The 16,846-nt window shown below is 36.7% G+C and overlaps 1 protein-coding gene across 7 annotated transcripts in view; it reads right to left on the minus strand.

Annotated features, from left to right (window-relative positions):
• Positions 1-5,695: 5,695 nt before the first annotated feature.
• The window catches only part of LOC121314919 (oxidation resistance protein 1-like), a 143,841-nt gene continuing 132,690 nt past the window's right edge, over positions 5,696-16,846 (minus strand). For 3 of the 7 annotated variants that reach the window (XM_041248666.1, XM_041248667.1, XM_041248668.1), the window contains 7 exons: positions 16,275-16,355; positions 13,918-14,043; positions 11,613-11,765; positions 10,454-10,549; positions 9,125-9,247; positions 8,283-8,356; positions 5,696-6,703 (listed from right to left, as the gene is read on the minus strand). In XM_041248666.1, the coding sequence (XP_041104600.1) occupies positions 6,568-6,703; positions 8,283-8,356; positions 9,125-9,247; positions 10,454-10,549; positions 11,613-11,765; positions 13,918-14,043; positions 16,275-16,355 (789 nt within the window). In that variant the 3' untranslated portion in view covers positions 5,696-6,567. Of the gene's footprint in view, positions 6,704-8,282; positions 8,357-9,124; positions 9,248-10,453; positions 10,550-11,612; positions 11,766-13,626; positions 13,726-13,917; positions 14,044-16,274; positions 16,356-16,846 lie in introns of those variants that run through there. The other 4 variants (XM_041248669.1, XM_041248670.1, XM_041248671.1 and 1 more) reach the window with 4 other exon arrangements.

Below are 16,846 nucleotides of genomic sequence, written 5' to 3' on the forward strand. Positions count from 1 at the left end.
AGAATTACAGTACAATTAAGAGCAAGACACAAAATACAATGATTTCAGTCCTAATAAGAGCAAATACAAAACACAGTATGATTTGATATTGGGGCCTTCAAGAGTAGGTAACAGTGTTGATAGTTACATCAGGGTTAGATACAAGTGCAAGTGAAATACAAAGTACCGTATTACTTCAATTTGGCGCCGCCCTTGAATTAAAGACGCCCTCATATTGATGCCACAGTCATATATCAGCTTTATAATAGAGACCACCCTCGAATAAACGCAGCTATCAATACAGAAACATTAAGGTGTTTTTTTCTCCCCCTACTAAAAAAACACACTCAGTAAACAAATAAACGCGCAACACTGACTATGTACATGTAACACCCCTGAAGAGACGGGAGCATCAATCTAGCGTGTAAATTACAAACTAATGTACACACACACAGTAAGCACATTTTATTTTATGGTAGTGCTGTTCTGAAAAAAAATACAAGACAAACTACATACAGAACAGCAGTCCTTCTGAAGTTCTTACAGGTGGTTTTGTTTTTACTTCAATTGTAATTCTCGTACTCAATCCCATACAAATAAAAACAATGTGCTTACTATCTATGAGAAGATTTAGTTTTGGTTTCTCTTGCAGAGATATTACAAACAAGCAAAAAAAAAAAAAAAAAAAAAAAAAAAAAAAGAGTAGGATATATTGTAGTTTTTACAGAAATCAAGCTGATATTCTGAGGTAATTTTTGGTGCAGGAAAACATCTACATTATACTCTTGAATTTAACTGCCACACCAGCATTGTCCTGCCCCTTAACAACCAATACACACTGCTGATTCGCCGATACAGTACTCCCCTGAACTTCCAACTCCCACCTAATAGGCTCTCGGTAACTGTCACCGATAAATGTACTGTAGTCAAAGTAGCTTACCCACACACGCTGCTACATCCAGGTAGCCTACTGTATTACAGAAAATAAGCAACCGCGATACTTCTAAAACATCATAAATCATGTAATAAAATATGGCAGTGTTGGAAAATCGTAGTGTTATTAATAAAGGCCGCCCTCTTTTAAGCGCTGCAGTCATTTTGATCAATTTAAAATAAACGCTGCAGCGCCAAATTTAAGTAATATGGTACTACAGATTGGGTTACGTGCAGGACTAAATACAGTAAAATAGGGAGCAGATAAGTGCAAGTTAAGGTTCATTAAAGGCAGAGTGCTATATTGTCCAGAAGGGAAGTGTTGAGTTTTACTGGTGTTGTCTGAAGAGGTGTGTCTTGAGGAGGCGCCGGAAGGTGGTCAGGGACTGGGCAGTCCTGACATTCCATAGGAAGGTCGTTCCACCACTGTGTGGCGAGGGTGGAGAAGGAACAGGCTCTGGAGGCAGGGGAGCGTAGAGGATGCTCAGCCAGTCTTTTAGTGCAGGTGGAGCGGAGAGGTTGAGGAGAGATGAGGGTCTGGAGGTAGCTGGGTGCAGTCTGGTCGAGGCATCTGTAGGCGAGTGCAAGAGTCTTGAGCTGGATGTGAGCAGTGATTGGGAGCCAGTGGAGTGAGCGGAGCAGTGGAGTAGCACGGCTGGCCAAGTGAGCGGTCTAGTAGTCCAGGTGGGAGATTATCAGGGTCTGAACGAGGAGTTGCGTGGAGTAGTTGGTGAGGAAGGGTTGGATTCTTCGCATGTTGCTCAGGAAGAAACAACAGGTGTAATTGTGTTATTAAAGGATTAATATTACCTCTTTCAAAATATAAAGATAAGCCTCTTCTTATAGGAGTTACGTTTTATAATAATGTTTTGGAATTAAATAAACCCAGTCTGGTTTAGATATTGTGTCAATGAAAGCAGTGGATGTGTTCATCTTTTCCTGCTTAAGTATTAACTAGCATCGGATTTGCTGGTAGCATCCTGACTACCAGTGAATCAATTTTGAAAATGCTTAAGAACAGGCCCTCTGTGTATTGTAAACAAAAAATGTGCTGCCTTGGATCCAGCAGGTCGACGAGCTTGTATTCCTGACAAACAACATACACATAAATTGTGCACACTGACTGACTGTATGTAGTTTGTACTATTTTGGAGTTTAAAAATGAACTGTTAAACCTGTCCGTAATGCTGTTTTTATTTAGTTTTTTTTACAGTATATTTTTCCTACCAGGCTGCGCGCTCCGTCTGCGTTTCCTGATAGATGACCACATGTAGCCAATGCAAGTACAATCAGTGCTGCCCAAAGATGATAAAACATTTTATGCCAGTGTCACTGGAAATAAGTTAGAGTTTGCCTTTGTGAGCCTTTCTGCACACGCGCGAATTTAAAGAATATTGAAGTCGGTAAACTGTAATTCAGAAAATTGTTTTACTTTTAAAAATGTTGTCAGGATCGTTATTAAAGCTAATGTATATGTGGTTAAAATCGAAAACACATTGTTATAATATTAATAACACTTTTTATTGTATCATGTTGTATTTTATTTAATAATAACAGTTAACTTTAAGCTACCACAAAGACGTGGTTGTGCGATTTATTTTTATATGCATTATATTTGTGTTAAATCATTATAACAACACTTTTTAAATAATATGACAAGATCTATTATTTAATATTCCCAGTTTAAACCATCATCAGAGTTGTCATTTTAAGTTTGTAATCACCAGATATTTACATTATAGGTTTTCTTTGTACAGATATTACCGAGAGAGAAATAGATACGATATTCTGTATATTGGTTACGACATATCAGAAACAATTAAGCATTAAGATTTATTTTTATGTACAAAAAACAAAACCAGACCGCATTACAAGCATCGATCTGTAAGTACTGCACTCTAATTTATCATTCATAATACAGGTGTGTGTGTATATATATACACATCCGTATATATGAAATCTGCGTGTGTTCGCATGATCATATGACAGTATGTATAGGAAGCCAGTCGTTTTGTGCGTTTCTCAAATGATCTACCTATATATCTCTTAAAACACCATATTTCACTAAAAAGTATACATTTTCTGTATATATTAAAACAGGTTTAGCTATTCTCACTTAGACTTGATTAAAACGTCAAAACAGTATACTCTATATCAATAAAAGTGTTTGTATCCCCATAACATTTATTTAAAAAAAAAAATAAAATACAAAACAACCGAGCATTTTACAGTGAAAATAATAACTTCGTAAACTTAAGCCTACATAGAATAAACGCTTATATTTTCTTATGCCACAGTATGATATGACACAACATTTTTGAAAGGAAATAAACATTTGGCAAGTAGTGATTTTCACTTTGCATAAACAAATTATACTGACAAAATAATGTTTTTAAAATATTTATTTTTGCTAAAAAAAAAAAAAAAAAAAACACACTGCACATCCAAACACAGCGAGCGTTTTACTTTAAATAAAATGTATTTATAAAACTAAAAGCGTACATTTACAATTCGATAAATAAGACGACACGTTACTTTTTTAAATAATGTCTGCAATACACTTCTATAAATGTGATGTCAAACATCACATTTTTAAACAAAAAAATACGATCTGCAATACCAGTTTTCGTTTCTTAAAAAAATACAAATGGCATCTGTAAAATCTTGGGTAAATCACCACAGAACCTTGCCTTTAACATCTAAAATTCGCGCGTGCGCAGAAAGGCTCAAAAAGGCAAACGCTAACTTATTTCACGGCTAACTTATTTCCTGTAACATCGGTACTCCTGCATTTTGTGTACCCAACTAATAGACTGATATTTGGAGGCTTAACTGACAACCCTAGTCTACGTTGTATTTTATACTGGGGGTATTCAGTAGAAGTAAACCTTATTTCATTGTTACTTTATTAACAGTTAAAAATTATTAAGATAGTTGTAAATTCATTCAAAATAAGACATTGTTGATTTTAAGTGGATAGACTTTTTAGTTGGCAGCATTTACCTTCAAGAGCCTTTAAGACAATGTGCTATCCTGACGCCTACTGCCATCCACCCAGAGACATGTATTCATTAAGATGGTAGTTAAAAATTAAAGTTAGACACTTATACTCTATTGGAATATCAAAAGTGCTATTTTGGTGAGGGGGTGGGGTATTTTCCTTTGATGTTCTGTGCACAAATGATATATTTGCAATAAGAAAGTGAATACAACTGCATATGATGCAGATATATACTGAATATGCAAAAGGGTCTCTGTTCAATCATCTATTGAAAATTAACTTAAGTATAGTGCTCCCTCGCTATAACGCGGGTCTCAAGGGACACACAATATGAGCGTTATAAACAGGGGAGAGAGGGGTGGGGGGCTCCGCAGGGCACAACACACATCTGACTAAAATACAAAAGTAAACAACTCCCTCTCTATAATGCACATACAATGAATCAAAAATGTAACTTTCCATGAATTAAGCATGCATAAAGCATCATGTAATCAAAATTACATTTTTAAAAATAAATAAATTAATAAAAATAAAAATTCAGACAGGAGTCCCAGATTACAGTAATTTTATTTTTATACTATACGTCACTATTACATTATGTTCTCGTAAAACCCCTTTAGGATTATTGTATCGTTAGCTGTAACTCCACAAGGACAATAATATTGCTGATTTCACTGTATTTGCAACTCCAAGTTCTATATCAGTCTGTAAACATTTAGTCTACATACTAACAAAGTTATAGCACTATAAGCAAAAACATTGAGGAAAAAATGATGCCCTGTATTTCTTTAACATTCAGCATATATACTTTTTTGTTTGATTACAGAATATTACATTTGCCCTTTTTTTTCTTTTAGACTGTAGCAGCAAGCTTTCTTAAGACAGATAACATTTTTAGAACTAGACAAAGAAAAAGTACTGTACAGCTACTTCTAATGATGCCCAAGTACTTACTGGGCTTCATTTTCTAAAAACTTCTAGATTAAAGTGCTATAAGCAACCCACAAATCCACAGTTTTTATATATAGGAACAAATCTACTATTTTAACATAACTGTACAAGGTAATATACATTATATATCTGAAACAAGCTGAAATGTCAGCACAAAAAAAGGTCTGTCCCACATAACAGCAGTATACTTTGTAAAACATAATTTTCGGTGTTTTATCCTGACGTTTATAGTCTCCATTAAGAATTCAACTAATACCTGTCAAGCCATTCATACATCTCAATCACAACTGAGAAACGTGTGAATAGTAACACTGATTTAATTTACATGTTTTTTTTCTTTGACACAACTAAATGGACTTTTAAACTAACCAAGCCTTAATCTGTCATTTACAAGAATGTACAAACGGGATTGCAACATGTCAATAATAGACTAATCTTTATTAAAACTAATGAAAAAAAAGTATTTTATGATGCTTAATTGTACTTACACTAATAAAGACGAGTCACTTCTGCTTTGAAATAAAAAAAGTAAGACTTATGATTTAAAAGCCCTTAAGAAAAAAAAAAAAAAACCTGTAAATGAAATCAATTTTACTATTAACACGTTTCTCAGTTGTGATTGAGATACTCAAATGTCTTAACAGGTATCAATTGAATTTTTATAAGAGTAAGACAAGTCTGAGTAAAAGACCAAAAATCAGAAGCCCTAAATATAACAAACCATGTAACCAGGCTTTACTATTAATACACAGAAATACCTTGGCATTCTAAACAGTCACTTCAAGCTATAACATGTCTGTCTAAAAGAATGACAGTAACTATTGCACTACAATTAACCTGGAATTTATTTTTTATTTTTTTGGAGGTCACATGACAGCAATTTGCATATTCCACAAATCTATTGTAACACATTGCTGTCTACTTATACACACATTTTCTGTAAGGCTAGTGCTAGCTGAACTGACACATACACCCACTTGACAGAACATTACAACTATTGGTATTAGGATATTTGCTATGTGCTACGCTGCTGAATGGCAGAAGAACTATAATACAGTACTGTAGTTACTTCATTCAAGGAAGAATTGTTGGTATGGAAAGTTTGCTTAGTTTCTTCTAAATGATGGTTTTCTAACAGTAACAGATCCTGCTCTTTATTGTCATATGCTGATGAACCCTATTATGATGATATCAAGCTTTCCAGTCCTTTCCTATTTGTAAAATGAGTGCATTCTTAGATCTTCATTTAGCCCTCAAATCAAAAAAGTGTTATCTTATCCGGGAAGAACTGTATATTCTTCTCTTGCAAGCTTCTCAGATGGCTATCATCTAAAATTGAATTCAGCTCATTAATGTTCTTTCTTCAGTACACAGGTCTAGGACTTATTTTTTTCTGTCTCAAACCTGTACTACCTTCATCAGCACTTGTAAAAGTGGCCAACTGGAAATCTCTTCTAAATCTTAACAAATAAGGTCAACAGAAACGAAACATAGGTTATAAGACATTCAAAATGTAATTATTTGCTTTTTTGACAGTTACACACCAAAGTGCCTAAAATAAAATAGTTCTGTACTGAATGAGTTGTTCACAGAAAAAAAGATAACAAATGTACTTTAAAGCAAGCTTTTTAATGATGTAGTCAGGTCTGGGACACAGCTACTTCAGGAATGATTTGTTTCATTATGGCAATCTGTGGGCTGTTTCATTCAAAAGACCAGATTTCAATATCTTGCACATAGAAATCTTCCTTCTTTGAGAGTGTATGGTTTCCAAATGTTTTGCATGAATGACTTCTTCCATGATAGAGATCTCCATCCAGCCACAACCCAAACTCTCCCCTAAAAGTATAAACGAAAATGGCACACACTTAGTTTTAATAAAATGAATTTAAATTATTTTATATACAAGTTAGAGATTTAACAATTAATCATGATGGATAACTTATTTATGCAAAAGTGCTACATATGGAAGGTGGTTCTCAGCCCCTCAATTTACAGGCAAACTATCTATACAGCAGAAAGAAAGCCAGACTACTGAAGACAACGTAAATGCAGAAATACATTTGACAAGATCGACTGCTGAACTGCTTAATATTCTGACCACTAGGGGGTGCCAAAGCATGTGTAAAAACAGTACTGTATTGCTGCGACTGTTGAATCAAATGAGCCTCACTAATCATTACTGAAACCCCAACACACACAAAAATGTGTGTTGTATCGGAACAAAAGTTCCCCAAGTGGAACCCTTTGTCAGCTGCAATAATTGAGCTCACGTCAATGATGGAAAGGGTTGCAAATGCATCCCACATACGCAGGACCCGGTGTCATGCGGGTCGCGTGTGCGATTGTACACTCCTTTTGATAAAGCAGGGTTGATCTGGGTGACAGACGCAAGTAAATGCACGTATCAATGCCCCGGAAGCCACTTGTTACAGATGCTGCCATCCAAGCTTCTGTGGATTCAACCGTTTGCTCAAAGGTTGATCAGAGGAAATGTTTCTTCATCCCTGCTGCAATCTGGCTCATGGTGTGTCTCAAGAAACACAAATATGGCTAAACAGAATAAACAGAAACGTTTCTTGCAGAAGTGACTGTAATCGTGTCAGCTCAGGAATGGCAGTCAAGCATTTTGTATCGCTCAACCCGGGTCAGAGTGGGAAGCCGCCCTTACTTACAGGGTTTTGAGGATCTGCGGCATTGACTTACCATGCCCCTGGTGGAATGTGCTGTAAGCTCTTCTGGAGGGTGCAAGTTGGCCAGCTAATAGTCAGTCCTGACTGTGTCTCCTATCCACTTGGACTGCTGCTACTTAGACAGAGCTTGAACATAGGACTTCGCCCCATAGCAGACAAAAAATTGTTCAGACTGCCTCCGACTTTTCATCCTGTCAATGTAGCATGCCAGGGCCCGCACTGGACAGAGTGTATGGAGCTGTCGCTCTCTGTCAGACTGGAAAGGAAATGGATGGAAAGCCTCCAATTCCACAGGTCGTGGGGTCAAACCCATGAGGCAGACACCACACCTGGAAAACACCCCACTACCCATCTTGAAAATGAGTGGACGATGGCCTGGCATTCTGCAGGCATCATTAACCTTGTTGGAAAGTCCCAGATGGCTCAAATGCAGCCATTTAGGGGCCAGACCCAAAGCTGCTGGCTCGATGGGTTGGGATGGCATAAGGTCCCCTGTGCCTGACTAGCAGGGCACAGCGCTTCGGCAGTCTCCACAGCAGGCCGCTCAGGAGCTGCATCAGGGTTGAAAACTCTAGGGCTAATAAAAAGGACGCATGAACATGGCTCTTGTCTTGTCAGTCTTGGCTCAGACAGCAGCTTTGGTATATCTTTTTCAGGTTTTGGGTCATTTCGCATTTGAAAGGGAACCACATTGTGATGCAAATAGTTTTGCTAAAGTCACTTACCCTCCTCCACCAAAAGCTAAAGAGTCCATATCTCCTTTAATAAAGAACATGTTATCTCCTGTCCATTTGAAGACCTGAAAAATAAGTTGTGCCCTTCATTACCTTAACATGTACTGTTACAGACAAAAGTACTGGCACACTACACTTAATATAACATCATTCAAGAAAACATGTTAGTTGATTAATAAGACAAAGACCAAAATACACAATTTCTGGTAGTTTAACAAACAATTTTTTGTTCAGCTCCCCCCCCCCCCAAGCCAAAGGAGGCTGAATGCCTGAGGAAGCTGCACAAATTAATTTTGTTTAAAAAGAAGCACTACTTTAACCCAGGTTTTCCTGAACATTTAAAATCTGTGTTTTGCTACAATTTCAAGGTTAACTTAAAATTTGGCATTTTTCCAATTATAGTTTTAAAGACTTTAAAACCACAACAATATGACTATTGCATTATTGTGCTGTATCCTTGTATCCTTATTTGCCAGACTGAGGGTGTAGCTAGCAAGTGTACACATTCATTAAAACCGTTGAAAACTACAGTTTACAGAGTTACACACACTTCAGATTTACAAACAACCCCCATTCCCAAGGTGTTCATAACTCTGAGGTTCTACTGTAAAACTGGTAATATGAAATACACAATCATCATATTAAAGTCATACAACATAAAACCCTAAACTGCAAATATATAAAGGGTTGGTTATCATGTCTTTTATGACAGCGATGCAATAGATTTGCACTCAACATGACAGACGTTTTTAAAGTCAAAAGATCAGGGGACGTATTCACAAAGCGGACTTAAGTCTAAGACCAAAAAAAGGACTCAAGTCGTTTTTACTGACTTTGTTATGACCAAGTCTTAAGTCCGTTTCACAAAACAATTTTCTGGGGGGTCTTAACTTAGACCAGCGTTTCTGTCCGCGGGCAACATCTTCACTGTATTCCACTCCAGAGAAAGCCGTTGCCTGAGGGACAGATTGATAATTTAGCTTCTTCACTGGGACTTAAGAAAAATCATTATGTCACGTAAATATAAATAACGTCAAATGCATATATTTTATTATAGAATTTTGTAATTTTCTATTAAAAATATATCGTTATAATTTTAACCTGACCTGTTGAATTATTTTACAGTGGTTAAGCTCTCACTGATATCAATCTATCTATCAATCAATCAATCAATCACATGTAATTACAGTGAAATAAAAACAATGCAGAATGTTATGTCATTTCTATATGTATTGTACTTAATGGAATATTTGTTAAAGTATATTTAAAAAATATTTGTTTAAATGTCTATCTTTCTATTTGCTTTTAGATGTGTATCCCTTTAAGAAAGATGTCCTTGGTTTTTAATGAGATGCAAGCATTTTTATAAACAGGATACAGTTTCTGGTAATAATGGAGTAACCAGACAGAGGGGAAAACAGGAAGAAACAGCAGGACACACGAAGGGTACACAGGTTGTAGATTTGTTTTATAGCTGTGGAAAGCTCGAAATATATTTTTGCTAAAAATAAATAAATATAAATAAAATTTAAAAAAATGCTATCGATAAACACAAAACTACAACAACGGAACTGGTATTAATTTGTATGTTTCTACCTCTGCTAATGAAGCCTTCATTCCTCTCAAGCCATGCTTTTGGTGCTGCTTGTTATAAATTAAAGGTAGATTTACAGTCCTAAGTATAGTTATAATGTTAATGGTATGATCTACATTGCAATAACATATTTAATAATGTAATACAAAAAAAACCCCAAAAAACCATCACCTGCAACAAAGCTGGATGGAGATATATCGGTATGTAAAATATTTGTTAGGGTTTCAATTGACAGTCTGTTAAAACAATATCGGCCTCTCAATCATTTCTCATTTGGATGATCATCAGATAAATCATATACTATCACCTGTTCAGCCATGGGAGAAAAAAATAAGAAGTTGTTTCAATGGCAGATCTGGACTAAGCCTCCTCCAGGGTAGTCTTAAAGTTAAGACCTTAAGACCAGAATTTTGTTAATTCCTGAATAAGACTTCAGTCCAAATTGCCGACTTATGGTCAGTCTTAGACTTAAGTCTGCTTTGTGAATACAACCCCAGATAATCAACTTCTTACTGTACAAACAAATGCAACAATTCCTAAAGATAAATCATATTACAGATAACCTTACCTCAAATTCGGGACAAAACGTGAAAAGAAATGTTTCCCCAGTTCCATAAAAACAATCGCTGACTTTGAATGGCTCAGATGCTAGTGCACCAAAGACCTACCGTAAAAATACAAAAATAAATATTTTTAACTGTTGACTTTCAAATTCAATCACATTTTATATACAGTACTATTTACCTTTGGAATTATAACCACAAATAAACGAAACTCCGTGAAAAACTGATATGCTGTTAGCTGAACCTTTTCAGTTTATCTTTTTTTTTTTGTTAACTTGTTTATTTGCATTTTTTGCTCCAGGCTTTACTCTTTAAAAATACCCTGTAGATTTATTTTCAGATTTAAATGAGCAGCTAATCAGGTTTCTACAGTACCATTTAATAGCAGCAGGAATCTACATCAATATATTAAAGCAGTGTTGTCTCACGCCAGACAACACTGCATTCAGTTTAAACGTTGATGATCACGCAGGTTGTTGCTGAAAATGTGTTCACATAATCAAATTGGTTAATTTACACCAGATACAGTATTCTCAGTAGGTCATTGGATGTATTTCTACTTTGATCGCGATCACTTTTTTCCCTGTGCACACGTCCCTTTGGCTGCATCTTTTGCATAATGCAAACCAGTTGTTCAAAAAGCTACCCTTGTATGACAAAAAAATGAAAAACAACACATTCCATATGAATAGTTTTGTGCGAATGTTACAATATGAAATCTACAACATTAAAATAACTGATGCCTAGTTGAGATAATAAAACTCTAGAATTCAAACCTGTCCATGTTTATTTTTTGTCTTGTTACAGTATATTTGTTATGCAATCTGTAAGAAGACTTGGGCATGCTAAGTTAACATGTACTATTGAATCTGCAATAAAACTATTGTAGTGGTTTGCCTGCTAACAGATTTACTCAATAAAACGTACCAGGTATGTAAGTAAAATGCACATCCCCGTCCAAGAAAGAAATACCACATTACATTGCTACTATCATTATAAAAAAAAAAAAAAAAAAAAAAAAAAAAACTTTTAGCAGTTTTCAAATTGATTCTGAAAACCACTGAACAAAATCAGTCAAGAGTCAATGCAATATTAGGCCAAGTACTTTTGCTAAGACATGAGGTGCATCAACTTTCACAAAACTACAACTTGCAGATCTTTTACCTGTCCATCACTGTCTTTTATGACCATCAACACTGGTGTGTCTTGACCCTGCATTGTACGATATAGCGTCTTTATGCTCATGCCATTTCTTGCTGTGCTAAATGCAAGTGTCCATGGATAACCAATTGTTCTCGGAGGAAGATGCTTCACAAGCTATAAAGCAAGCAGATAAACAGATTATGGAAATAATACATCTCAGACATTCTAACATCTGGCACAGCCTCTTAACTAAGAATGCCTAAAAAAGTTTGTGGTACCAATGCAAAAGAAAAACCTGTCAAGGAGTTGGGAACCAATGAAATGCTTCTGTTTTAAAATGCTGGATTGAAGCTACCAATGTTGTGAATTTTACCAAGAACAAGTAGCAGAATTGTGAGGAAGGTTAATAACAAGCCAAGATTGACTGCCAAAGATATTCAAAGCGAACTGGCGGCAAACCAATTCAAAATAAAAACCTGAAAAGTTGGATAAGTATTCACCCCTTTTGCTATGACACTTCTAAATAAGCTCAGATGCAACCAATTGCATTCAGAATTCACACAATAAGTTAAATGGAGTCTATCTGTGTGCAATAAAAGTGGTTCACATGATTTCAGATTAAATACACCTGTCTGTAAGGCACAGATCAGGGGAGGGGTATAAAAAAGGTTTCAAAAGGCACTGAATATCCTTTGGATCACAGTCATGTCGATCATTAAGAAGTGGAAGGCATACGGCACCACCCAGAATCTGCTTCGAGCAGGCCATCCTCCCAAACCGAGCAGCCGGGTAAGAAGGGCATTGGTCTGAGAAGCCACCAAGAGGTCAATGACAACTCTGAAAGACCTATAGCATTCCATGGCTGAGATGGGAGAAACTGTCCATGTGTCAACAATAGCTGAGGTATTCCACAAATCTGGCCCTTATGGAAGAGTGGCAAGAAGGAAGCCATTTCTGAAAAAATGCCCATGTAAAATCCTGCTTGGAATTTGCAAAAAGGCATGTGGGAGACTCTGGAAAAAAGATTCTGTGGTCCGATGAAACAGAAATTCAACTATTTGGCCTAAATTACGTCTAGCGCAAGCCCAACACTGCACATCACCCAGTCAACATCATCCCTACTGTGAAGCATGGTGGTGGCAGCATCAAGCTATGGGGATGCTTTTCACCAGTAGGGACTGGGAAGCTTGTCAGGGTAGAGGGCAAAATGGATGGAGCTAAATAGAGGCAAATCCTTGAGGAAAACCTGCTTCAGTCTGCAAAAGACCTGAGACTGGGACAGAGATTCACCTTTCAGCAAACGTGACAGGATGACAGAGTGTTGAGGCTCAGAGACAGATTAAAGTCAAAATAAAGTTATTTTATTAAACAAAAGTAATCAAATAAACAGACACAAGGGCCAACAGAAAAAAGGTTCAAAAATAAATAATCAAAATGAACTTACAAAAGCAGTCCCGGTTCTTCCTTTAATTTAACCACAAAATATTCCAACATAAAAAAACAAACTTTCAAACAAAAGACCACACCCAAATAGAACGAACGAACACGCGCGCGCGCGCGCGCACACACACACACACACTACTCTGCCAGCCAGGATCTCTCCCCTGGCTTTCATCCCCTGTGGCAGGAGCCCAATTAATCAATAATTATTCAATTAGGGCTCCAGCCACATTCTCACATGTTTTCCTGGGAGGGAGAAATTTAACCCCCTCCCTGCCAGTTCCAAACTTGTTCATATAGACACGGAGTTCCCCGTCACAGCAGGACAATGACCCCAAGCACTGGAGTGGCTTAAAAACAAGAAAATGTCTAACAGTGGCCCAATCAAAGCCCGAATCCGATTTAGAATCTGTGGCAAGACTTGATGACTGCTGTCCACCAACGATCCCCATCCAACTTGACAGAGCTTGACCAATTTTGCCAAGAATGGGTGAATATTGTACAATCCAGATGTACAAACCTGGTAGAGACTTACCCCAAAAGACTCACAGCTGTAATTGCTGCTAAAGGTGGTTCTACCAAGTATTGACTCAGGGGGGTGAATACTTATCTAACCAAGACATTTCAGTTTTTTTTTTTCATTAACTGTTTCACAATAAAAATTCTTTTGCCTCGTCAAAGTATTGAGTAGGTTCTGCAAATTAGAGGAAAAAAAAAAATCCCATTAAAATGCATCAAGATTTCAGGTTGTAACACAACAAACTGTGAAAACGTCCAAGGGGGGTAAATACTTACTACAGGCACGGTACTTATGTATTCATACAGTATACAAACACCAAACCACCAACAAGTAATGGACTTACAGAAAATAATACAAAAAACTTACTTTCTCAATCTGCCTGGGCTGAAGCAGTTCACTTGGTTCACTTAGATTTGGTTTGAAAGTGTCTGGTTCTAAATCAGTCTTGATGGCTGGACCTTGTTTTGAATTCACATCGTTGTTTGTTGTTATCTAACAAAACAAACAAGTCATTAGACTTATATAAAACACCCTTTCTACTGAGAACATACCGGGTTACAGGAATGCAAGTACAACATTAAAGCACCATTTACTGCTTCAATACAATTGCATCCTTGTCGACCAACACCACAGCTGAGCTCTAAGCTCAATAACTAAACCTGAGCAATGTCACAACACAGATCTATTATTGTTGCCATTACACTTTTCTACAATGTTGAATTATCAGTTGACATTATGAACATTTCAAATTTTTTAAATTATGGCTCCAGACAGGGGTATTTCTTTGTTAGTACAGAAAAATATTTTTTATCAAGACTCTCCAGCAATCCAAACTAAAGAACCAGGAAAGCTAAAAGGGTTCAAACTTCAGACAAACCCATACAAATTTGCTGTTTTTTGACGCGACATTTTAACCTGTAGGGTCTACAAGTTTGTCCGCAATGCGGTTCCTAGTTGGGTGTCCTGGAACGATTCCATAATGGTTGTGCAGTGGTTGTGAAAGGGTAGCCTTTAATTTCCTTATTTAATGATCTTGTGTGGTTAACCTGTTTCTGTGAACTGTCGGTGTTGGTTACCTATGGTGGCGTGTGTGTGGTGGGTTGTTCTGTGTGTTTACACATGTTTTTTTGGTGATTTTGTTTGCTTTGAACTTCATGTTGTTGTTTGGTTATTTGCACAAACAAACTGTGAGTTTTTAAGTTGGTAAAATGGGTTGTAGCTGAGAAATGGTGCAGGTGTGGTTTAACACAACAACCACCACCACCCACCCCTGGCTGTGAATGTGTTTGGTTGACGTTGTAGTGGTATGTCTTGTAGTTACAGACGGTGGTGTTGACCTTTGGTTGGTTTTGGTTGGCAGTACTATTGTTGTGTGTTCAAACTTGTTTTTGGTTGTCTGCGTGGTTGTTTTGTTTTGGTGGACCCCAAGGGTGCATTCACTGTGTCATATGGGGTCAACTCCCTGTAAACCGTAGTGGTTTTGGTGGTGGGGGTTGGGGTTTTCAGGTGTTTTGTGGTGAAAAATTTCATTTGGGTTTACATCGGGGTTTGTCGTGGGATTGGACAGTGTTTAGTTTGGGGAATGCATAGAAATTCGACAGGGGTATTTCTTTGTTAGTACAGAAAAATATTTTTTATCAAGACTCTCCAGCAATCCAAACTAAAGAACCAGGAAAGCTAAAAGGGTTCTTCAAACAAATGCAATTATCCAAGAAGAGAATATTTTTTACTTTATATATTTGTTGTACATTTGAATATTTAAAATAAAAGCCAGTCAAACTGACAGAACATATTGGCTAAAATGATTTGTTCATTCACACCAATTAGCTTTTTTTTTTTTTTTTTTTTACTTCTTAAAAGTTATCTTTGACATTTGTTTAATTTCCACCTTTCTACCTACTGTAAGATCACAGCACTCCACAGAACTAATCTACTACTGCCGTGTAAACCAATAGCATTTTGGAGGATTCTACTGTTAGTACTGCAGGTAAAGGGTATCAGCTGAAGAAAAAACAGAATTATCAATTGACTATGAATCAAATTTTAAATTAATCAAATAATAAAACAGGTAATGTGAAAAAGTTATCTGGTTACTGTACTAGTTTTATACTTTAGGTAATACGTGCTTAGGAAAGTTCGAACGCACTCAAGTCATATACGACTTGAATGGTTACCTGTATTGTCTTCAGTCGATGCTAACCCACAACAAAGCAAAACAAAAAACACACTTCCTCCCGACCCCCCCCCCCCCCCCCCCCTTTGAAATGAAAAATAAATCTGAAAGGAGGTCCTCATCACCACAGAAGCTGCTGTAATGGAGCATAGTTTATGAGGCATTACTAAGGAGGCAGACAGAAAATTCCTCATTTGTTTGAAACAAGATAACGAAACAGTATAGTACAAAGTAGATTTCTTTAACCATATCAATGACCCCTCGAAATAGAAATGTATGAAATCATAACTGAACGTGTAACTTGGGGCAGACTAATAATAAAACACACACATATCAAGAACTGGGCATTGCTATAGTTAAAATGTTCCAAACACTACAGCATATCACAGCAATTTTACAAACTCTTCAGGAAATGAAAGAATTTTCTGCAGAAATGTTTTGTAGTGAAGAAGCCACTGACAAACCCATTGGATGTGGGATTTGCCCCAGACAAGAACACTACAATGTACTGGAGTCTCTGGAGAATGGGTTTAACTACTGAAGGGGGCACCTTGAGACGTTTGCAGAGTGAGCGGAGTTCTTCAGTATTTAGAGCATCGATCCTGCGGTGATACTCAGCCACTGACACTACCTGAATACAGAGACAGGAAGAAATAATGCTGCTGATAACTGAGAAAGTAGAAAGGAGAAAGTAAAGGATGGATAAACAAAAGTTTGAAAAGAATGGACAGCAAAGGAGGGAGTGTCCACACCTGTGAATCCATCACTTCGCCACCTCAAGTCTATGCTTAACTGTTTTGTTCTGCAGCCAGTACCCCAACCTTAATATTTTAAGATCCAGGGACAAACCGAAATACAATCCAGACTAATTTATGTAAACCAGTGGGGGAAAAAAATAAACAAGAAAAGGTCATTGGTATTTTCACTTTCACCGAAGATACAATCATTCTGGTAAATCTGAATGGCCCACTGTGAAAAAAAATCTTTCTTCAATGTACAGTATAAATTAAATATTAAATTATAAAATATAGTATTTAAAAACACCTCTTCTAGGTAGGGTTAAAGGTTTATTTTGAAATCACAGAAAAGGCTTATTATCAAAGTATGTTTTTGGCCATCAAT

Source organism: Polyodon spathula, chromosome 4 (assembly GCF_017654505.1).
Source record: "Polyodon spathula isolate WHYD16114869_AA chromosome 4, ASM1765450v1, whole genome shotgun sequence".
Lineage (NCBI taxonomy): Eukaryota > Metazoa > Chordata > Actinopteri > Acipenseriformes > Polyodontidae > Polyodon > Polyodon spathula.